The 25,425-nt window shown below is 39.7% G+C and overlaps 1 protein-coding gene across 2 annotated transcripts in view; it reads right to left on the bottom strand.

Moving 5' to 3' along the window:
• The window catches only part of LOC105913315 (two pore calcium channel protein 2-like), a 34,443-nt gene extending 18,045 nt beyond the window's left edge, over positions 1 to 16,398 (bottom strand). Inside the window, exons 1-9 of one of the 2 annotated variants that reach the window (XM_031569763.2) lie at positions 16,014 to 16,398; positions 15,699 to 15,905; positions 9,715 to 9,770; positions 9,538 to 9,614; positions 8,387 to 8,564; positions 6,368 to 6,484; positions 5,408 to 5,514; positions 1,649 to 1,721; positions 620 to 719 (exon numbers count right to left, since the gene is read on the bottom strand). In XM_031569763.2, coding sequence (XP_031425623.1) covers positions 620 to 719; positions 1,649 to 1,721; positions 5,408 to 5,514; positions 6,368 to 6,484; positions 8,387 to 8,564; positions 9,538 to 9,614; positions 9,715 to 9,770; positions 15,699 to 15,843 — 853 coding nt within the window. In that variant the 5' untranslated portion in view covers positions 15,844 to 15,905; positions 16,014 to 16,398. Of the gene's footprint in view, positions 1 to 619; positions 720 to 1,648; positions 1,722 to 5,407; positions 5,515 to 6,367; positions 6,485 to 8,386; positions 8,565 to 9,537; positions 9,615 to 9,714; positions 9,771 to 15,698 lie in introns of both variants that reach the window. The other variant, XM_012842367.3, reaches the window with a different exon arrangement.
• Between the last annotated feature and the right edge of the window lie 9,027 nt (positions 16,399 to 25,425).

Raw genomic sequence — 25,425 nt, 5'->3', positions numbered from 1 at the left:
CACACACACACACACACACACACACACACACCTACATGTGAAGTGGGCAAAGTGACTGACACACACACACACACACACACACACACACACATGTGAAGTGAACAAAGTGACTGACACACACACACACCTACATGTGAAGTGGGCAAAGTGACTGACACACTGACACACACACACACACACACACACACACACACATGTGAAGTGGGCAAAGTGACTGACACACACACACACACACACGTGAAGTGGACAAAGTGACTGACACACACACACACACACACACACACACACACACACACACATGTGAAGTGGACAAAGTGACTGACACACACACACACACACACATGTGAAGTGGACAAAGTGACTGACACACACACACACACACACACACACACACACACACACACACACACACACACACACACACACACACACACACACACACAGGTGAAGTGGGCAAAGTGACTGACACACACACACACACACACACGTGAAGTGGGCAAAGTGACTGACACACACACACACACACACACACACACACACACACGTGAAGTGGGCAAAGTGACTGACACACACACACACACACACACACACACACGTGAAGGGGGCAAAGTGACTGTACCGTCGGGGTTGTTTGCCGTAGTGAGGAGCACTAGTAATGACGACAGAGCCTGTGGCAGGTCTCTGAAGTAGGTCTCCCACTCTCCGTTGTGCTCGGGATTCTGTCCAGTCGATGGAGAAGTAAGAACACATATACTTTGAACAGTTGAAATGGGTTTGACACCTTGGTGGTGTCTTTAAAGGATGTGCTTAGACAATAGTATGATGGATTGACATGCACATTATGGCAGATAGTTTCAGAGCAAAAACAGCAGGCGGATACAAAAGATATTTATTTTGATTTCTATATTTAAGGGCAGCCATAATCCTCTAGAGTGCAGGAAGGATCCACATCCTCGCTCAGAAGTCGAGTGGTCTTGAGCAATGGTGACAGAAGATCCTAAACTGTTTGGATATAATCCTTCATTCACCAAAGTTTTATTTATTATTCTTTGCTGAGTCTAATTAGGTATTATGTTATTCCATTTTCTAGGAAAATTGTTTTTGGAAGTCCAGGTTTCTATTGGTTTCACTTATTTGCCACATGATGTACAGTGTGGAGAAAGGATGGTACATGCAGTCCAGCCTGGCACCGTCCATGTCTGTGTAGAGTGTCTCTGCTGTGTGATGGTGCTGTTGTATCTCCACCTGATCTAAACACACACACACACACACACACACACACACACACACACACACACACACACACACACACACACACACCTAGTCTAGAGTGTCTCCGCTGTGTGATGCTGCTGTTGTATCTCCACCTGATCTACCTGCAGAAACCCTCTGCCTAAACCCCATCCCCACCACATTGTCATACATTTCATCCACTATTCATTTGAAAGTAGTTTAATTGATTCTCTCCCATCCCTCTCTCCTCTCCTCTCTTCTTTTTAGCTCTACCTCTCCACCCGGCTGACTCCAAGCAGATGAGCCCACTTACACCCCCAGCTGTCTGGGCAAAACAGGGAAGTGTTCTCTGAGCTTCTGCTGCTGCCAAACTATGGGTGTCTATGGGAGATGGATTACACACAGTTATACATACCTCTGTTTTGGCAAAGAGCAACATTCCAAACATTGTAAAGAGACACAGGTGGAGAGCCAGGAGCAGGATCACACTGAAGAGAGAGAGAGAGAGAGACAGACAGACAGACAGACAGACACAGAGACAGAGACAGAGACAGAGACAGAGACAGAGACAGAGAGACAGACAGACAGACAGACAGACAGACAGACAGACAGAGAGAGAGAGAAAGAGGAGATGGATTATTGAGCAGGATCACACTGTACAAGTATAACGTACCGGCCTGTATTTGGGGCAGGCTTGTATTAGGGGCAGGCCTTTATTTCTTACGGCTCTTCAGAATGTTCAAAAAAGTTCCATTGATTTGAATGGGGCACCCCAACATTAGCAGGTCTGTAATTTCTTAATATTCACCACCTCGAAAAGTTAAAGACTGCTGTCATTGCCAACGGGTTTTGTGCTTCTAATTCACATCTTTCATATCATTCCACAAGAAGTCCGTCATTTAACGTAGCGGAAAGTCATTGTAACTTGAAGTCAGCAAGTAATGGGTTGCTACGCAACACCTGGGACGTTAAAGTTCTATAAGAAAAAAAATGTCTTAGCGGAAATCACGAAACGGCAACAAAATCATTAAAAAGAGGTATTTTGGAGGAATGTCTTCTATCGTTTAGGCAAGTAACTGTATAATAACAAATTCGCCTTGTAGGCTGAAACATTTTCTTTTCTTATTGCAAACAGCCATGAAATTAGCGAACAACATTAAACATGAGGAGAACATGTATTTATGAAATGCATTTAATTAAATTGTGATGTCTGCTTTGTGCTGATGGACTGATGCTGGTAGGCTACAATAAAATAGGCTACCGGTACCTTTTTTTACCCCCGGCTTGTATACGGGGCCCGGCCTTTATTTGTCCGTATCGACCACGCCCCCGGCTACTATCTGAAGCCCGGCCTCTAATTGAATCCCGGTCTTTATTTGAGGATTTACGGTATGTGTATTTTGTCTAATTCAATCGCATACCAACTACGGCCAAGAGATGGCACTGTATACACTTGTGACGATTGAAAAATGGCTACTGTTACATAAAAAAAAAAACATTACATTTAGTAATAAACTGAGAACACAAACAAAATGCCACCAAAAAGAAAAGAAACTACACTCCAGAACTGCAGATTATAAAGTGAGTGAGAAATGTGTAAGAGACTGGTGCAAAACAGTGGTAACTCTTAATTCTATGAAAAGAAAAGAAAGAAGGCTAATTGTGGTCCGAACTGGAACAGGAACGAGTCCACAAAGGGGTCCTTGACCAGCCAGCTGCTGATAGAGGCCCATCAACTGTGCAGTAATGCCCAGGTCATTGTCAAGCAGGGTTCTTGCACCATTTCAAAAGTAAAATGTAATGCTTTTTAAGACTTTTTTAAGACCTCAACAAATATAATTTAAGACCCAAAAATGTCACAATTTCTTTGGAATATTCAATTCAGGGGTGCAAACTCATCAGGGTTGAAAAAGGTGACAACGATGCGAACCCCCTAGGAGGGTCCGGGGCATGCTCCCCGGGGAATATATTTTATATATAAGAACATTTTGCACATTTTAAAGTTCAATGCATCAATCTGGTGCACTTTGACAACAAAATGATGAGGCTAGATCTATGAAGAACTTTGTGCTGTTGTAAACAATGTTGTGCTCTGGTAACAGTTTAATCATAAACATTCCTGTGTTGAATGTTGCACGGGCACAGGCCAACCCAACCTGCCTCTAGTTGAGCCACAGTAATGGCATCCTCCTCCTAAAATGATCTCATTCTGAAAACAAACTGAAGTAGGAGAGTGGTACATTTGTTCAGTTGCAGTGAAGCGCCCGGCAGTAGAAAACGGGTCAGTGTTTCAGATTACAGATTACATAGGGACGTGTGGTGAGGGGAGGCAGAGCCTCATAAAAAGTAAAAAACCAAATAAATATTAATATGTATCTACTGATCTGTGCTTTAAATAAAATGTTTGTATGATTCCGATCATTTTTATAAATCAAAATCGCTGAATTTGACCATGAGCATGTTCCAGTTCAAACAGAGGCGACTCGCGAGGTGAGGCAGCAACGAGCTGCGCCTCATCTCAGATTGTGCTATCCCTCACACACTGGGTTGAGCACATGACTTTTGCTTTCTCATTGTTCGTCATCACTGAAATATTTGTAGACACTGTTATTATATGTCGTTTGTATCCATAGAATAGGTAATGTAATGTATTTCACGTATGTGAAGAAGCTATTTAGTCTTGCTGATCTGTCATAAAACCACAGTGAAAAAGCACATAGGGGAGGCATACGTAACCTCTGCCTCAATGAAGGGGGCATGCGAGAGCCTGGAAAATGGTCTTCCAATCCAGTGAAGTGATAAATACATAATGGGAGACCAATGCCAGAGCTAAAAGGTTTGCTTTAAACGACAGGACAGAAGATAACTTTAGCAGCTAAACTCCGGACCAAACTCGCCTGACGGCCATGTCTTTTATGTAAATGTACATTTTTCGGCGTTTTCACGCTTAGATTTGTCAAAAGTTACCGAGAAAAAGACACTGTACTATCCGATAACACCGTTATTGTAACCAGCAAAAATGGTTGATGTGATTTGCGAGGCGTCTGTCAGCCAACTGTCTGACTTTAGCACGTTAGCCTACGTTAGATAGCATAACGTTATTGCAGCGTACCAACGTTACACGTTACCGTAAATGCCATCTTAAAAAGGCTGTTTGAAACCAACGCTTTCACCCGAAAGACATGTCTTGTAATACACCTGTCAATTACGGCATTGAGGCAGCTACCTTCCATTTCGAACAGACCAGAAGACTCGAAATAAAAAGCGTGTCATGGTGACATGGGTTGGCCAAACAAACAAGCTTGAAAGAAATATTCATGACAGCTTGCGTTCACAGATTACTTGGAGATACCCAAGTGTGTGTGTGCGTGTGTCGAACCTCACATCGACCACCGCGTAATGGCGACACGCAGCCTGACGTCAGCGTCTGTAGCCGACGTACCGTAAACAGTTATTCAATTGCGGAGACTCATTTCACACAATACTAAATTAATCAACTATTAGATGTTTTACGATGCGTCACTGTGCTTTCTCATCGTCATTAAGCGCACCGGCAAAAAATTAATGAATACCTACAGCAACTTTACGTGAAATTTAAGACAATGTAAGACCTTAATTACCCGAATTTGAATTTAAGACATTTTAAGACTTTTTAAGGACCCGCGGGAACCCTGTCAAGGAAATGAATAGTAATGGTTTTGCCAGTGGCACTTCCTGGTGCTACAGCATCATGCAACACAACCAATTGTGACAACTGATATTTTTTCCCTCTTAATAACACATTCTCTCTAACCAATACTCCAGAGCGAGTTATAGGCCAGAAAATACAGTATGTGATATGAGAGCACTCAATTATAAGAGATGGAGTTCCTTTCAGAGAACCCTGATGTGCTTGAGAGTTCCATTTACATTACATTTAGTCATTTAGCAGACACTTTTGTCCAAAGCGACATACAAGGGAGAGAACAGTCAAGCTAAGAGCAATAAAAAGCATGGTGTAACAATAAATACTACTTTACATGAGAATTAGAAAACAACGACCTAGAAAGAAGGAAAAAGAAGTGCAGGAATGTAGCTGCTGAAGTGCAAGTTAAGCGCTAGTCAGGTTCCATCAGAGAACCCTAATGTGCTTGAGAGTTCCATCAGAGAACCCTAATGTGCTTGATGTTCTTACCTTGCCATCTCTGGGAGGGTCCGCTTTAGGCACTTCAATGTTTTTTTCATCAAGGAAGAGTTTTGCAGAAGGAAGAATGGACGGATAAGTCTCCGAACTCGCAAGGCCTATAGTTGATGACAGTGCATTTCAGTTTGGTCTGAATAGAAAAAGGACTCTGGAAACATATTACAAATATTTAACGAATAAACATAGTGTGCTATTGTTTAAGATCTCAGAGTGACCATACATGTTTTGACATTTTAAGTCTTCAAAGCAATGAAGCTCATACTCTGATTCCCTCACTAATCTATTGAACCCGTTGCCACCCATGTCCAATTAGGTGTCTTAGTATTTGGCCACATTTGCACATCATGTTGTCTCATTCACTTTGTCAACAAAAATAACCGCCAATCAGACTTCAGCAGTCATATTTACCATCATGAATCTCTGATCAACAGCCAATCAGACTTCAGCAGTCATATTTACCATTATGAATCTCTGTTCAACAGCCAATCAGACTTCAGCAGTCATATTTACCATTATGAATCTCTGATCAACAGCCAATCAGACTTCAGCAGTCATATTTACCATTATGAATCTCTGATCAACAGCCAATCAGACTTCAGCAGTCATATTTACCATTATGAATCTCTGATCAACATGAAATTTGGGACACTCCCTCATGTTGGCTTAAAGAGGAAATATAACTGGAGAGATTTTGTCCATATGGGGTGGCATAACTGACAAAACTTTATGTACAAAACTCTTTAAATCATACATCTTTACGTGACAAATAAAAAAAAAAAGTATGATGCGTTGATGACCTGGATCACCATTTTAGAATAGCATGTGTAAGTCAATTAGTCATCAATCGGTTGGACATACACACAAAATTCTGTGCACATTTTTCTGAATATATACTGTATGTCAAAATACTTATACAGGTCTATAAAACAATCAAATTGGAGCAGTTCTTACCTCATCACACAGCATGCTTATCGACAACGTCCAGTCAATGATCGAGGCTGCAATGACTAAGATGTAGCCAATGAGCCACTTGGTCTTCAGTAACTCATCCCAACCAATTAGGTAACTCTGGAATGTAGAAAAATAATACTTATACGAAGCAAAACCCATGTTTGTGCTAGCAACGATGGTCAAACCATTCAATTGTAAGGTCCATTGGATGTATTAATCAGTCAGGATGGTATAAATGTTTTTTGGAAGCAATGGTGAGGAATGTATTAATTGATCCGTAATTCAAGCTCAGAATTGATCCGTAATTCAAGCTCAGAATTGATCCGTAATTCAAGCTCAGTATAATGATGGCCACCTGTTGTATGTACTGTATCTTGCATCTGAAGTGTACATATATACAGTAATGGCTTGTAATCTTAAAAATATGATCAATTTCTCCAAAAACCTAAATGTTTTCTCAACGCTAATGTATAGTTCTGTCTACGAACCAAATTTGGCTCTACTTGAACAGTTCTACATGCTTGATTGCTATAAACATTTGAATGGGAGCTGAGCAGAGACTTTAAGGCATTTTCACTTGTTGAGAGGCCAACTAAAATGGGCCTACAAAGGAACTGTTGGTGGCAAAGCTCTTCATACCATTCAAACTCAGTGTAAAAAACATGAATTCATTCTATTAAATTAAAACCCAAGAGGTTGACCAATGACTTAATTATTAGTAATATTGTTGAAACTAGCTACAATAATGTGAAAGTAGTATGAATACCAGTAATTGACAATTGGAAAAAAGTAGTTTTGGAATGTGTGAAACATATATATACTGAATCATGGTGACGGACCATTTTGTTCACTTCTTTTTCATTGTGCTTGCTCTAAGCGGGGTTGGAATGGACTCTGTAAAGCGCCTTGAGACAATTTTATTGTTTTGGTGCTATATAAACAAAATTAAATTGAATTCTGCTACATGACCATTATGTCTATGTATTATGGGGTAAAATGTGAAATGGGGTCAAGAAAATATTGTACGTTCAACATTCTAGTTTTACTGCAAATTGTACAGTTATCTGTAAATTAATCATCTTTTGAACAAAAAGTGACAAATTGATTGGGGTTTTTTTTTCCACTGTGTAGATGACAAAATGATGACTTTCGTACACTCTAGGTCTGTCTCTATCTACAACAAAAATTGGAGAAAAAACAAGATTTCACTTTTTATCTTTCAAATGTGTTGTTTTTTTGAGAATATTATTTCATATTATATGAAATTTCATATAATTTGAAAACCGCATTACCTCACGAGTTTATTTGATATGGGATTCACAATGAGGCGATGAGTACTTCAGGAGAGTATGTGATGTTAATTTGCATCCGATGGTCTGTTAAGGCCGAGATATGCTTCTATGACTGTGTTACTGTGACCAGCCAATCAAATAGCGACGCTGAAAAAAAAAGATGGTGGACCAAACTCCGTAGTATTTGTACATAAAAGTTGTTTGTTTGACTTCTTTAAAAGAAAAACCGAGAAATAGACACTGTGCAATGTAAAAATCCCGTTATTGTAATTGAAAAATACATCTGAGGGGATTTGTGAGGTGTCAGAGCCAGCTATCTTATGTTAGAATGCTACTACCCACAAGGTAAACAACGATGGATTAGATCCATCACAGCCCTGCAGGCTCCGTGCGGTCTACGTCGTTTCGACAGATAGTCACAAAATTTGGGAGGTGCACGTCAGGCCATGGAAAGGTGCTTGTAGGGGGTTTGCAATGACACAGAGGGCTCTGCATGTCTGCTGGCCTAGTCCTTTCTTACACTTTTTCTATTATTTCACTGTACTGGGGTTCAAATTGGGGGAATGGTACAGCATTGGTCCTCTCAGTGTACCACAGAGATATGGGCCGGTCTGAGGGTCCACAAGGAGCCATTCCAGTCTTTCATATTATTATAACATGACATGAAAAGACTGAACGTGTGTTTCAAATGTATAGTCTTCAGGGGTAAAGTAACAACTTGACTTACCTTCACAGCAAAATCCACAATGAAGATGCAGAGGCACACCATCTCTATGCTCTCGGTTACGCCACAAGCTGGCTCCCAAGGAGCGGGCCGATACCGTGGATCAGATGTAAGGGACAAGGAAGAGGGCCTCTCAAAAAAAGCCAGACCCAGGATGACTGCTATGGTGGTACCTAGACCCCTTCACAACATTAACATATACAAATGTGTTTCAACATTTAAATGAGCGGCTGCCATGCAGACCCATGTGGTGATTTTAGTCACTTAACAATGCAATATGATGTGACATGATGTAAAGACAACTTGATTAAAAGATTCAGCTACATCTGTTAAGTAAGGGATAATGTCAAATCTATCAGAATATAAATCCTGACAAGACGATGTTTCATCCTGAAGTGCTTTATTTTTTCCAATACTGACCGGCAGACTACACATTATCCCGCTTATTATTTGTTTACTTGCCAAAACGATAAGATATTAGTCCAAAATATCTACTTTTTAACGATTTTGTTGTTGATTGATTTGTGGCTTCAACTGAGAGAAAAGTTCTTCATGCAAATAGAACTTCAACTTTTCAGGTGTTGCGTAGCAGTATAGTACTCGCTGACTTTCTGTTACAATTATTATTTTCAGCGGTCATTATCTAGAATATCGGAGCTCAGAACATTGGGATGGCCCATTGAATTCAATGGAACTTTTTGCAGCATTCTGTGGAGCTGTATAATAACTACCAACGTTACATAAATAACCACTTCTAACATTTTACATTGAGAAATTGAATTGTGGGCTGAAGTGGGTTATCTGTAAATACCCAAGCAAAGTAACCTGTTGTTTGATACAAGTTGTATGCAAAAGTTTGGAAACCCCAGGGCATAATATGACTTTTTATATACAGTAATATATGTATAAAGCACCATTAATGGGTTAAAGTTAGAGGTGTGTTTATGCACGCAACTTTTTAACCATATGCCCGATTTCTAAAAAATAAGGTACCATTAGATTTCTTGGATCAAACAGCGTTCTATGATGTCACCATTTTGGCTGTTCACCATATTCATCGAATTCTTAAATGTCAATTGTAATTCAACTGTAATTGATCATTTAGTTAACTAGTCAACTTGCACTGAGTAAAATTATCTTTATAATTAACTTACCACTGGCAGAGCCTTGAGTAGTACCATCTATATAAATTCAGTGAACGACAATCCACACGATGGTTGATTGATCGATACTGTAGCAAAGAAACAGAAGGAAAATGAGACAATCAGAAATGTGACGCAAGTTCAAGAAAATCAATATTCATTACAATAATCATCATTCATTATTTTCACCTGTATAGCATCTTCAAGGAATACAACAGCTTGTTGAATGTAGACATCGTCATCATCTTGGAAGGATAAAGGGTCAAAGGTTAATTATCAAAACAGGGCAAAAGTCTACATTCACACAGGCTGGTTTTTCCTATTTGCGCTTAAGTCTTTTTCTGCACGCCTCCAATTACAAACATTCCAGTTATGTGTATTCCCCCTCTGTGCTTCGACTACACCCACAACGCTTAACTTCAGAATGAAGCCGGCTCATGAAAAAGGTGTGATTTATTTAAAACACAAGTAAACTGAGCCACAACCACATTTATTTTGGCGGGAAACGTGGTACATGGACTTTCGCATTTACCTTGTGAATGTCATTAAAAGCCATGGAAAACTTAAACACCTTCAAATGAAAGCAAGGGGAGAGTCATAGTACGAATAACCTCAAGTGAAAACATTTGTTCCTATTCATCACATAAACCAAACAAATAACAAAGAAAAAAATTACACATTTGCAAGGCCATTTTAGAGACATGTTTGAAGTGAAAAAGTTGAGAAGAAGCTACATCAGAATGCACACTTCAATATCCCTGCTTAAGATCATGTTACATAGCCTATTATTAAAGGTAGGTTAGGTGATTCTGGAGCAACCAGTCAGAGTAAAATAGATTTAGAAAGTATACAACCAAAAACAAATCCCAGCGCCTTCCTTCAGACACCTCCAAAGTCACTCTTCCAAAACACATGAACGCACACACACTGCCTGACTACTGGAGCACGAGTCCACGAAAGAGAGAGAACACTCAGCATTGGGGAGAAGAGCGCAGCGAATCGCTAACCGTATCCAACTAGGCTACTTTATGTCTTATTCTCACAACCACAAAAACACAAACATTAGCTACATCACCATATTTTTAAAACATCAAGATCAAAGCCAATATAGACTAACATAAAATGCATAATATTAAATACCCTCAGACGACACTTGCAAACAAACACAGAGATAGATTACATACAAAGTACGTGTAAACATAGCTTACTGTGCTACTAGTGTTAGCATTGGGGCTAATACATAAGCTACATGCATAGCTAGCTACATTGTCTACACGAAAATAATACATTCCCCCAAAAACAAACAAAATAATGACTTAAGTTACTATCAATAAAACCATGACATCACTTTTCTAAGTTTGTGTCTGTTAAGTATGAAGGTCTTTCAGTACACAGCCCTTGTACTTCGGTCTTTCTTTTCTTCCTTCGGTTATCAGTAAAAGTTGTTGTAGGAATAGGTGGAACTGGAAATCTTGGCTGCCCTTTCTCTGCTATTCCTGTGTGACTAGCCTGCTAGTTTTTATAGCAATATGTCTACCTAGCCTTGTGGAAGACTCCGGTCACGTGCAATGAGTGCATGGGCATCAGGCGCACCTGTGGGTAGGTAAACAGGCAGGTAAGCCATTGGACAGGCTTTTTATAGCCCTTCAGCTGCAACAGATGAAGGATTGCTTATTGAGGTAAACAGATGCAGGTGCATCTCTGTAAAATTCCAAAATAAAATAACTAAAACATTTTTCTTTTCTTTTAACTCAAAATTATGTGGCCTGGCCTTTTCTCTAAAATGTAAACAATGAAGTCAAGATCAAGATGAACTCAAGGGAAGGGGCAATAACCTTTCACTGCAATATTTCATACAAAATGCCTTTAATAGGACATTGATATATATATATACATATATTTACAACTGCAGCCATATATATATCAGAGTGCAATTATCTATTCTTTGCTTTAAAATGTACAATGTCTTGGGATTACATCAAATAGATTGCAAAGAAAGAACAGAGTTTCAATTAATGTTAGCATTACATTAACAATGCATCCAAAGTGTTTGTCCTTGATACCCTTATCCTGAAATACATGTTACCGTAATTTTAGTTTGAGACAGCTGGCATTTCTGTGTAGCCAAATATGCCAAATAAGCCAGACATTAGCGCTTTAAATAAACTGAACTAATGGTCCGTCACCATGTCAGTAAATGTAAACTACTGCGTGTATATAGAGGTGTGTGTGTGTGTGATTGTAAAAAAAAAACAATGTAAACACATGCGCACACAGTCATTGAGCTATACCTGATAACTGAAATCTCATAATTTTCCTTTGCCTATTCATTATTTCCAAATGTTTTTAATGTCTTAGTCAGGTACTGCAATTGACATTACAAAGATATACCATACCATATAAACTTTTCCATCGTAAAAAGATTGATTGTAGTGCCCAGTAAAGTTTGTTTTAAATACTTGAAGGCTGCATGTCACTATTGTTTTTTGTAATGTTAAAAAAAAAAAAAATCTCTTTGTTACTTGGAGGCTACGGTGAAACCAAATAACCAACCAAAATGTGCTACAGAAAAGTTTTGTACTTGGAAACATGGTTACGGGCATGTTGAAGGATTTCAAATGAGCAGTGGGGGTCATAAACTTTTGCTTTTGCTACCATTTGAATATGCTTCCATAGGCCATTGAATGCTGGGCGTGTACAAAAATCCCATATTTTCAAAAAAATATTTTGAGAAAATGAAGCAGAGCACCATCACACATTTTTGATATGTTAAGAAGAAATTTCTTTAAAAAAAAAATTGTTTCATATTGGTAAATCCTGTCATTTTTTTGCTATAGCATGCCAAAAATGGCACAAAATGGGGTTTCATCCATTTTCAAGCTTTAATATCTTCCAGCCCATTCATCACATAAGGACAGTTTTTTATTACAACATACGAAGCATACATAGGAAGGTCTGTGTATATTATCAAGTCTCTAGCTTTAACATTGAGCTTTCCACAGTCCTTCAAAGATGCTACGACAGAGCATAGTGTAAAATTTTCGCGCAAATTCAAGCACCCCGAATACTATGATATACCCAAGCCACACCCTTGGAAGTCCATATTTTTCAAGTAATGGTATCATATTTTAGGCCTAGAAAGTTTGAAGGAGCTAGCTTAAATACTTTTCTAGTAATAGCAATTTGAAAATGGCTCTTCACAAAACGCTGCTCAAAAAGCGTCTTAAGTATTGGCACCCCCTCCCCCCTAAAACATTTTTTTGTGACAAAACTATTGGGAGTAGAGAGCTAATATTTGGGACTATACCTACTAAGAAGTGTATGAACAACCTTTATTTTTTTCAGCCAAATCTGAGATGGTCGAGTGGGGAATTTTCCTTTAATTGTCCCGTTTGGCGTGGAATGACCCATATGACTTCTTTCCTCTCTACTCATTTCATTATGCCTGTGGAAAGCTCCATTTCATGCCAGTTCTGTTTTTTTTTTTTAATTCAGTGCAATTTGAAAAAGGGCCTTGCTCCCACAAGGTTTTAACATCATGTGACAAAGTGATGTTCAACAGCACCGGTGACATTTTGAAAAGATTTCTAACAAGCATGCATCGTGTTAAGTCAGCACCCCTAAATCAAATGAACCTACAGACTGCATGCTATAAGACAACACATAGGCCCCCCTGCCTCACTCACCAGACCACTCTATTCATGTTACTGATCAAGGATATTTGGGAAAAAAGTCCATAAAATTCATTTTTATATAGTAGCTTATGTACAATAACAGCAATTATGCCCCCTTTCATATACAGTGACATAGAAATGTTTTCCTCCTATATAACCTACCTTGCATGTTGTAGAGCAGGGGTTCTCAAACTTTTGCAAGCTGGGCCCCCCCAAAGCTGGTTAGGGGTAGTTGGGGCCCCCCCAGCGCGCGGCCCGCCGCCACCACCCTCAACTACACCACCATATATAGATAGATAGATAGATAGATAGATAGCATATTGTTATTGATAGGCCTGACATGTCAAGGTTAGGCTATTGTTAGGCCCATACAGACAATTATTATAACTATTTATTATTATTATTACTATTGTTATTATTATTATCAGTAATAGTAGGCCTATTAGTAGGCTATTCATTATTATCACCATCATTATGTTATTATTATTATAATTAATGACTATCGACCAATTATTATTATTGTATTATTATCATAATAATAATTAGTGTTATTATTGCTATAATTTGGATACTGTTATTATTATGGGCCTCTTGTGATCTTTACAAAAAAAATCCTACAGGTCTGTCAATGTGAGACATGAGCCTGCTTTGCACTGCAAAGGTTCTCAAATCTTGGGGCAATGTTTTCAAACATATCCTCAGGTCATCCTCGATCTGTGCGCGGTTGCGGTATTTAGTTTTGAGCGCAGTCAGTCTTGAAAAGCCTGCCTGGCACAAATATGTCGACGCGAAAAGGATGAGCATTTTTAAGGCTATGTCGCAAAGGTGATCATTGCTATCCAGAATGACGAAATAGGGGAGATGCTTAAGTCTACTGTCACTCTTCAATTGCTCTTTCATGTCTATTGACAGCTCGTCTGCTGAGCAGAGAAATGGATCCCGAACTTAGGCGAATGAACGGTAGTCCTCTTTGAAATAGGACCCAAACTGATTTCTGATATTCGGCGTGATACAATGTCATTTGACATAAGTATTGCGCTGAGTTTAGCTTCTATTCTACACGTCTTGCGCGGCCGGCAAAATCAGTGTTTCGGCAATTGTATGGAGTTGGCCAAGCTTAGCAATTCTATGAGCAACTACATAAGATGCCTCCAGACACTGCTTGGAGATGGTGGTTCGTTGTTGCTGGACGAACACGTTCATGTTTAAAGAAGTCCACAGGCTTCTCTTTCTGACTTTTACGAATCAGAAACGTGTCCATAGTTGTGTTTGTTTGCTGATACAGTGTGTGTGAAGTTAATAAGGTTCTAATTTCAACGTCGTGTTCTTGTATGTGTGGTAGTGAACGACATGGATAAGGATAAGGCTGTGCTAGGCAATGATTCCTAACAAAACTAACTGTACACAATGTAGACAGGGACAGCACAAAATAGTATTCAAGTGCTGGTGTTTTATTTGTTGCAACACGGTGGATGATACAAAAATATAAAGGTAGGTGTTAAGGAGAAAAGGGCTAGCTGCAGTTGGGAAAAGGTAGCTAGCTAGGCTAGCTCTCGGGGCTACGAGCTTTTTCAAAAGACTGGGGCAAATTACTCCTTAGAATAGGCTACGAATAGACCTACTGCAAGCGCAGTAAGGTATTACTAAGGAAGGAGTGAGTCTTTAAAAAGACTGTTTATAAAGCAATGAATATCTGAATGATACAGGAAACAAGAGAAATTGAACAAACTCTGCAGAGTCATCTCAGGGTGAGAGCTTACCAATGCCTGCGTTTTTTTTTTATATACTCGGAAACTTAGGTGCAACTCAAGTTCAAATGAAAAAACTCCGTTTTGATTGGTGGATCAGGAGCAAAACCGTATTTGATTTGTTTGGGTCAGTCCAGCCCCTTGCATTTCGCCACTGAGGGAGCTTTCACTAACCAGTGACAGGTCGGCGGTAGTTTTTTTTTTTCTCCGTCTGTGACATCGCGCCCCCCCTGGAGAGTGTTCGCGCCCCCCCAGGGGGGCGCGCCCCCCACTTTGAGAACCACTGTTAGAGCATTAGGCCATTTTGTATGAAATCAATATGCAAGCTCTTTACCACAGATTTAAGTGCATGCCAAGTGTGATTCCGATGTTCTTTTTAACAAATTGCAATTTAAGCATTAATTTGCTGCTATATGAGGCATGTTTTATGTATGTTTGGGACGTTATCATCTGCAATTCATGTTGATGGTTTAAGGTCATGCGAAGACCGGAAACACACCTGTCGTTTCCACTAGCCACCCGGACAGTTTCCTAGTGCTGCGAAAAGGTAAAAAAGCACAACACGCTCAACTAGGCTATATCGCCAAAACACAACAATTAGCAACAAGCTTTTACCAGTGCCAACCTGGCGGTTGTTGGGCTTTCCAAAACGCTTTGCATACCTATTAGGTATTTAGGCATTAGTTTTAGACCAAAACTCCTCACTGCTACTTTAAGGTCTCTAACATTGTTATTGTACATAGTTTCATACCTCCATGTAAACGACAGGAAGCTTCGGGGTCAGGGCAAGACGACCCCTTACTGCTTAATGGCCCACGTTGTCCATCCTCACATTTCGAGCCGTAATCTACAGGACCCTGATCAATGCTTCCCGTCAAAAGAGGCTCCGTTTCCATGCAGTCCGCGATTAGTAACTCCTGGTTTAGAGTGCGTTCCCTTCCCGGGTTAGGTAACTGATCTTCATTTTCAGACATGTCAATGTTAAGAAAAAGACTACGTACGTTTATTTGATGACGAAAGTAACATAATGATGATTGGAGATTAGAATGTGAAAGTAGCTTTTTACCTGTAGGCTACTTCAAAGTAGCGCAGAGTCTAATGCATACGTGTGAATGCAGTTAACAAGTTGTGACCGATCTTCCGCTCACTGCTTGAAGTTATTTGAGGAACCACAAGTGACAAACTGACAGCTCCTCCCATGTCTCACATATGAATTTCTGTTAGCCCGTAAACATTTGACGAAACACACCGTTTGTAGTCATACTTTGCTCTCATATGTCATATCTCTTGGCTGTTGTCCTGTCGTTAGTTTAGCTGCATTTTAAAGTTCAACACGTTTTAAACTCTAACGTTGTGGAGTCACGTGGCTTCTTAAAACCCATTGCTGTGGCTTTGGCACCTGAGGTCTTGTCTATGACTCAGGACGGGGCTTCCCCGCCCAAAAGACGCATACAGCCCCTAAATGTCATTATGTCTAGGGCACTCACAGCAAGTTTAATTTCAATCGACCAGTTTGGCAGCTTCGTCCTCAAATTTAGACTGTAAAGAACGAACAGTTTTAAGAGGGTTAAGTCCGTCTGAGAACTTTTGTGGAGCTTTGTCTCAAATTATCTGTGTGAAATCTACGTTTTTTCAATAAATCTAATATGGCGGCCACATAAATTTGGTGGACAAGATAGGGTTTCATGTCCCGTCCTGAGTACCTCTCAGGACAACACAATACAAATGGAGCACTTTCACATATGTGTTTTTGTTTATTGCAGCGCCCCCCAGTTGTCAGATGACACAATTGTTTGGACAACTTCAGGAAGGGGTTCCAAGGCCATGTATCAAGTTTGCTTAAGACTGTTTTTCAAATCCCAAATCTACACACACACACAGTCTGATTGCCTGACTGCATCTAGGAAAGAAGGACATATTTGTTTCCACTGTAAAATGTTACATCAGGCGTGTCTGAGGTTTGTGTCCTGGTTGCGGTTTATGCAGTGACTAGTCAGTTCACTAAAAAGTTCCTTAGTAAAAACTACCTAGCAAGGTGACAAAGGGCAATAATGACATTTCTAACAGAATCTGTGATTTCACAAAATGTTTTCTATAACTACACATAGAGAAGTTAAAATAGCTATAATCTATTTCATCTTTGTAAGTGGATGTCCTGGGTTCGATTCCAGATAGCTGCAGGTTGTCTGCAAGTCGCTTTGGTTAAAAGCGTGTGATACATACCTGACCTTTGACCTTTGCCTTTAGTTGATAGTGTCACCATTTGCCATCTTGTAATGTTCATGTTCAGCCAGCCAGTTAAGATTCCCTTACATAGGGTCAAGGGCGGTGCGTCCCATTGGGCAAAGGCGGGCAGTTGCCATCAGGGGGGCCTTGTCGTACTTCTGAGTTTTTTTTTTAATACATTTTTTTAAGAATTGAAATACATAATTTGTCATTGCAAACGAATGATAATTCATAATAAGCATGAAAACACGATTATTTTATTTTATGTATCAGCCTAAAATGTATCTTAAATCCATCATGGAAAAAATATTCCAGGTCACATAACGTTTCTGTCACAGACAACAGCTCATAGTCGTATATAGATGTCTATGCCACAGCTGCCCATATCAGGGACACTGACACCTGCACTGACGACGCACATGATACTGCCATGGTCATCATCACTGCTCAAGCACAGCTGGATGATAACGAGAGCAGTGATGGCATACAGTGATCAGTGAAGACCCAGCATTATGGCGTGACAAATTAACAGATAGAGAGAGAATTGAAATTGTTAAAACAGGACCTGTACAAATTCGGAACTTTCAGTTGAAAACATTCATTAGAAGTATAAAGAATAAATCAAAAGTTATATTATTTTGATAAGGTAATCAAAAAGTTACACTACTATTACACTGCACTCAAACCTCATGGCAATAAAACAAATGAGAAAATGACAAACAGTTCAGAGTAATAAAGTTAGCTTAAGTTTATGTTACTTCACACTGTAGCCTCAGTTATGTCATAATGTTGATGCTGAGGAGAAAGCTGACTATAATTAAACTAGTGCTGTCAGTTAAACGCGTTATTAACGGCGTTAACGCAAACCCATTTTAACGCCGTTAATTTTTTTATCGCGTGATTAACGCAAATTATTTTTAATTTGTTTAGATTAACGTTCTTTTTGGCCTCACAAACTGTGTAGTAGGCTAACGTTACGGTTTGAGTGAATGGTGAGCGCGATACGGCGAAATGGATGATAAAAAGCTTCTGAATGGAAAGTTTACTTTTAAAAGTTGTGTTGTGCAAAAGAAGCGAGCTTCACTGTTGTCTGAAAATGTCAACAGGCAGCTGGCTGAAAGCAAAGAAGTAGTAGGCTTACCTTTTATTGGTAACCTAACTGTTAGGGTTCATTGTTTCTGAAATAAGAGGCCTGACTGCTATGTTCCCAGCAAACTTGAAAAAAATAAAATATTAAGCCATGGTTTATAGGCTGAGTCCTTGTTTACCTGAAATGTGCACTTTATAATTTTATTTTGTACCGCCCTGTTTGGCAATGTTGGTTTTCAATAAAATAAAACATTTGCATAAAGCAAGTCAATCCACTTTTCCATGTTGATAAGGGCATTAAAATAAAAATAAAAAGATGATTAAACATTAAATCATGACTAGAACCCATTTAGAAACTATTTAACCTCATTTTATCCAGCTGTGTAGTTTCCTGTCGATGTAAAGGTCAATGAAGTGCAGATTGCTCCTTGCCAACCATTATGAATATCTTAATATAGAGTGCTGATGAGTGGCCTAATGTACTGATATGTACCAACAGGAAGATTGTAGATTTTCATCATATCTGTTTCAAAAGACTAATTAGCCTACTCGTTCTGTGCACACATTCTAGATAAACATTCTATTCCCCACGTTCCGCTGGCTAGCTAGCTAACAGTGCTGTCGTATTGAAACCGAGGTATTTTATATTATTTTATTTGATCTGTGCAGATCTTTCATGTATAGACCCTTTTCTGATGACATGTATGTATTTGTATGTCATTCAGGTATGTTGCTCCAAAATAGGACCCAGGTTGAAACATCCCAAAGTTTCCCTTTAAGACCCAACTGTTCTCAGAGGCTTTTTTTTAACTGTTCAAATGCACTCCACTTTTTAAATGTATGTTCTTCAGCTTATGTATGTATGTATGTATGTATGTATGTATGTATGTATGTATGTACCTATGTTCAAGAGGGGTATGTATGTATGTATGTATGTATGTATCTATCTATCTATCTATCTATCTGTCTGTCTTTTGGTACTTATCACCTTCCCAGTCTCATACTCCACACTCTCTCTCTTTATCTCTATCTCTCTCACCAGCCTCTCTCCTCTTCCTCTTTGCCTTCCGTTGTCTCTCTCTGCATACACTGACTGCATTAAATGTTCTAATCTTACACTACTGGTATTGTATTGAAATATGTTCAGATTAGATCCAGAAGTGTTGTTGATCATGACATTAGGCTAACATAAGGTGACATGAAGCATAGGTGAAGTTTAAATGCATAGTGAAATGCATTGGTGAAGTTTAAATGCACAGGTGAAGTTTAAATGCATAGTGGAATGCATTGGTGAAGTTTAAATGCATAGTGAAATGCATTGGTGAAGTTTAAATGCATAGTGGAATGCATTGGTGAAGTTTAAATGCACAGGTGAAGTTTAAATGCATAGTGGAATGCATTGGTGAAGTTTAAATGCATAGTGAAATGCATTGGTGAAGTTTAAATGCATTGGTGAAGTTTAAATGCATAGTGGAATGCATTGGTGAAGTTTAAATGCATAGTGAAATGCATTGGTGAAGTTTAAATGCATAGTGAAATGCATTGGTGAAGTTTAAATGCACAGGTGAAGTTTAAATGCATAGTGAAATGCATTGGTGAAGTTTAAATGCACAGGTGAAGTTTAAATGCATAGTGGAATGCATTGGTGAAGTTTAAATGCATAGTGAAATGCATTGGTGAAGTTTAAATGCATAGTGAAATGCATTGGTGAAGTTTAAATGCATAGTGAAATGCATTGGTGAAGTTTAAATGCATAGTGAAATGCATAGGTGAAGTTTAAATGCACCACCTCCAACATTTTCGTATTGGGACTTCAAGTCAACCTTTTATTAATGCAAGCAAAATGCCTCCTGACATCAGTGAACACAGAGCAACACCACTAAAGACATCCACTAACATGGCAGCAGTGAACACATCATAGCAACACCACTAAAGACATCCACTAACATGGCAGCAGCATGGGAGCCGTAATCGGGTTGCCACACCCCGCGGATCATTTAAGGCCCAGACACTCAAACCGGCCGCTCTGAACAGGGCAGTTTAGACAGGGTTGAGAAGGGTGCTGTGGGGTTGATCCTTGTGGTATTTTGACCAAAGCATGTTACAGACATTTTATTAAGACTTCAGGGAACTGTGTCAACTTGTGGGAAAGTGGTATAATATGTCTCCTTTCAGGTTACTAAGTTAGCATAAAATGTTAGCACACAAGCATGTGCTCTGAATGGTGAGGCTAAGCTTTAGGCCATACAAGAGCTTTTGGTGAACGTGATGACTGAGGTAGTAAGTTAAGTTGATATAATTTAACCACTAATGTAACAAAACCTTGCACCTGGCCCTGGTCGAACCCGAGGGGTTAGGGATTTGTATGGGCTTTGTTTATTTGTAAGGGCTTTGCTGTGGATACCATAGTGGCAGTTTGTCAGACTTAAATAAATTGCATTCCTTTTGGTGTAAGAGATAAGTACAAAGTATAATATTAAATATATTTAATCCATGTTTCTGAAGTTTCATAATGTCATTATAGATATTACCGAGAAGAAAGGAAGTGGAAATCCTTTGTAACTAAGATCAAATAGGCTCTGACTGCTAAGAATAATATCCTAGGCTATCCTTTGCGTCAGTCAGGAGACAGAGACAGGATACCTACAAAGGGAAGGAGTCTGGGGAGCTTTTTTTGTTGGATTTACAAATAGTTTTTGAGAAGTACTAAGTACTTTAATTGCTTATATGGATGACATGACAGCGCTGGCAACAACTGTCCCATGTACCCATTGGCTGTCAGTGACGGTCTGAAATGGGGCAAGGATGAAAGAGACACCTAGCAAATGTAGAAGTGTTTCTATAAGTAAGGGGAAACTGGACGAAGAGAGGTTTCATATTGATGGAGAGGTGATTTCTTCTATTGTAGAAAAACCTGTGAACGTCAGTCTTTAGGCAGGTGGTGCAATTCCACATTGAGTGACCGAGGACAGGTTTAATAATGAATTGTTAAGGCTATCTGTACTATTGATGGGACCTGCTTTCATGGTAAACTGAACATGTGGTGCTTGTAGTTTGGGCTTTTGCCACACGTAGGGTGGCCTTTGACTGTGTGTGAAGTTGCTCTTTCAGAGGTGGAGAAATTGAAGAGTCATGAATAAGGGAATGATGAATTCTAACAGTAATGTGGTGACATTCCATGTGAACACGCACGCTGAGTGGAAGTGGGTGGGAAGAGGGTGTAGGCCGTCATGTGAAAACAAGCCTAATGTTTAGAGTAGTTTAAGGGCGTATATGTTGTTTTACATGTATAACCCAGCTGCCTATGCTATGTGAGGTTAATTGTAATGCGCTCAACGGTTATTCCAGTAGTGAGATCACACTTTGAGGGTTAGGCTCAAAGCAAGTATGCGGGTGGATTTGCATCAGCAGTCCTCCTGAAGGGTTTGCTCTGGCTGCTAGTGGGTGTTAACAACCGTTAACATTCTTCCTCCTTGCTACAGTGTCAGCCCCAAGGCTGTGAAACCACTGAGCTGTTTCACGAGTGTGGTTGTGGCTCATGTCCTGCCCCCCTGGTATTGCAGACAGATAGAGATTTCAATTATAAAAAAAAAAATGATAGCTTGCAACATATTGAAAAAAAGAACTGAACTAGTTCATTTTTTGGAGCTGTGAACTTAGTTTAAAATTTTGAATTATGAACTATGAACTGAACTAGTTTATTTAAAAAATTGTGAACTATGAACTGAACTAGTTCATGTAGAAAGTGAACTTTCCCAACACTGTTGGAGAGTACCCATATGACCAAGAGAACATGATTTCAGTTCTCAGGTTTTTTTTCAGTTCTCTCCATGCCATGAGGCGCACAAGGCCGCAACTTCTGAATAGTTGCAGTTTCAGTAATTATTTTTGTTTTTCTGGGAACAGGTGATTGGCCTGTAGCCCAACCCCTAACCTGCAGGACCAGTTGGTTTTCTGTCAGGCTTTCTCTTCCCCCTCCTGTGGAATAATCATCTGCTCTCGAGCCCCCCTCCTCTGGAATAATCTTCTGCTCTCGAACCCCCCCCCCCCCCCCCCCCTCCTGTGGAATAATCTTCCTGCCTCCATCTATCTATCTATCTATCTATCTATCTTTAAATCGAGACATAAGACATTCCTCTTGAGTGCATCCTGTAGTCATGAATAATGCATTAAAAGCCATCACCAGTCGCAACAAACTACAGACTTCCTGCAAGCCATGTTGTTGTGTTAAGCAGCAGTGAGCTACAGACAGCGCCAGCTAGTTGGGCACTGTTGTTGTATCCTGCCACCCTTGCCAAGTCTAACTAACATTCCCATGCACCTGTCAGCCAACCTAACTAAACGGAACTCAACAAAACTAAACAGAATCAAATTTCCCACACACCATGCTGGCCAGCCTCCCCCTCCCCCTCTCCTTGTCCTATATTATGTATCATGCTGAGGCATCAATATCAAATTAATAAAATGGCCATATTACCAACTGTTTACTTAAATGGCCATATTACCAACTGTTTACTTAAATGTATCAATTGATGTTTACTAACCAAATGTTCTCTCTCTTATAGCGTGACCTTTGCCAACTAATGCCAATGGTTGCAAAAGCATTGTTCCTCATCACCATAACCAATAAGTACTTATACCCATATTAGGGAGCCAAGCTCTGCCCACTCACTTCCTCTTCCCCTCCTAGTGTAGACTGTCTTCACTGTGGAATTACCCGTAATGTGAATAATGGCCACCATCACCATTGTTTTCTGTTTCATTGCTCCACTTACCGTTATAATAGTAACCTTGCGAGCACTCTGTATACCCACTAAGCTGTTATCCAATACTTGAATGCTCTCTTCCCATCTTATCCACTATACATTTTGTATGCGTCATGTATATACCATCTTATGTTTGTATGTATTGTGTACATGTATCATGTAAATACCATCTTATGTTTGTATGTATCGTGTAAATACCATCTTATGATTGTATGTATCGTGTAAATACCATCTTATGTTTGTATGTATCATGTAAATACCATCTTATGTTTGTATGTATCGTGTACATGTATCATGTAAATACCATCTTATATTTGTATGTATTGTGTACATGTAAATACCATCTTATATTTGTATGTATCGTGTACATGTATGCGTCATGTAAATACCATCTTATGTTTGTATGTATCATGTAAATACCATCTTATATTTGTATGTATCATGTATATACCATCTGGTGTTGTATGTATATTTGCCACATGTATGCTAGCATGCTTATCCTGATACGTGTATGAATTCTTCTGCCATGTTTCTGATTCTCTCCCCTTCCGTCCTATACTCATTAATGACTGTCAGCAGCAGGCGCCCATGATTTGTCCACGCAGAAGGTGGCAACCCTGGTCACGGGCGTGTTGGGAGGGTTAGGGGCCCTCTGAGATGTAATACTCCAGGGAGCCCTGGGTTATCTAGCGGTTAGTTACTGAGGATAGGGTTAGGTTTTCTGCCCCTCTTGTCCAGGTGTCTGATTCTGGATATATATATATGGATGCTGTCTTTCGCATCCTCAGACAGCATTTTGACAGTGCTGTATATTTAGGTATGCCTCTTGCTGATTTGTACTCCACTACACCGTCCGTCAGTGAGAAACCTCTTGACTATTGGATACGGCTGAATAAGGCAGCTGAACAGTCCCTGGAGAACAAGGGCAGGGCTATCCAGCTGCAGACTGTAGAGCTTGCTGCCATGATTATTAGGCATTGCCTTGACAGAGATCTTTCCTTGATGTTTCTAAGTAAGTCTCAGAACCTCAGAGCCTGTGAAGTCCAGGCCCATCTAGATCTGAGATGTGTATGAAATCTGCGTAAAATATCAAGTCTCTAGCTTTAACATTGAGCTTTCCACAGGCCTTCAAAGATGCTGCAACAAAGCGTAGAGTAAAATGTTCGCGCAAATCCAAGCACCCCGAATACTATGATATACCTAAGCCACACCCTTGTAAGTCCATATTCTTGGTATCATATTTTAACCCTAGAAAGTTTGAAGGAGCTGGCTTAAATACTTTTCTAGTAATAGCAATTTGAAAATGGCTCTTCAGAAAACGCTGCTAAAAAAGCGTCTTAAGTAGAGGCACCCCCTCCCCCCTAAAACATCTTTTTGTGACAAAACTATTGGGAGTAGAGAGCTAATATTTGGGACTATACCTATTAAGAAGTGTATGAACAACCTTTTTTTTTTTTTGCCAAATCTGAGATGGTCGAATTGTCATGTTTGCCGTGGAATGACTCGCAGGGAAGTCTTAAATTGAATGAAACTTTAATTCTTTTGAGGAAGATTTACAGATTATTTGTTTTTCACTGACGACTCAACTCTATGGCAAAACTGCAAACGTTTTAGGCAATAAACATAATATAAACACCAACATGTTGGTACATAATGTCATGAATATGGGAAAATGCTATTCATAATGGCAAAACGAGAGTGATGCTTCTATGTCATCCACAAGGAGGTAAACAAAAACAACTCTACAAGAACATGACTATGGACCCCCTATCTGTTTTTCTTATGTAATTACATGGCATGACATCTGTTGTGTTACATCTCAAATTTGACATATGTCAGTTATTCATTGTTAAAAATTGTGTATGATTGCCCAGATCCAGGAGGTGGCTCAACTTACCCCACTCTGCCCCCTACTGTATGTGCTCAAACCCACACCTCCTCTGGCTGTCACTCTGCAGAGTCTGCAGCCTTGCATATTGATGCTTTCTGTTAAGGGCTAAGTACCACAGGCGCTTGGCATCTCATATGCTATACAAAACCTGTGGGATACCATTGATGTTTCAAGAGATCCCTCGGCAAATTGCTTTTTCAGCGCTCCTGGTGGCAAACTTCAAACTTCCTAGTGGCATTTGACCCTCCTCATAGATTCACTAACAGGTTGGCTAACTTGAGAATTGAACAGAAGTTGGAAGGTTGGATAGGGCCCAAAACAGAGGATGCAGTAAATCTCGTCAGAACGGGCCAATCATGGACCAGTTTCATTAGTTTCAGTTAGAGCGCCATACCCATCGTACAAACACGTCATCCAAATGCAGGGGACAACAGTCTGTCTGAGTCTCTACTGCAAGTAGCTTTTAAACGGTTAATGTAACTCAAATGAATCATTACTACACATCA

The sequence above is a fragment of the Clupea harengus genome, chromosome 6 (genome assembly GCF_900700415.2).
Source record: "Clupea harengus chromosome 6, Ch_v2.0.2, whole genome shotgun sequence".
In the NCBI taxonomy this organism is placed as follows: Eukaryota; Metazoa; Chordata; class Actinopteri; order Clupeiformes; family Clupeidae; genus Clupea; species Clupea harengus.
Note: the sequence above shows the minus strand (reverse complement) of the source record. Positions and strands in the feature narration are given on the sequence as shown.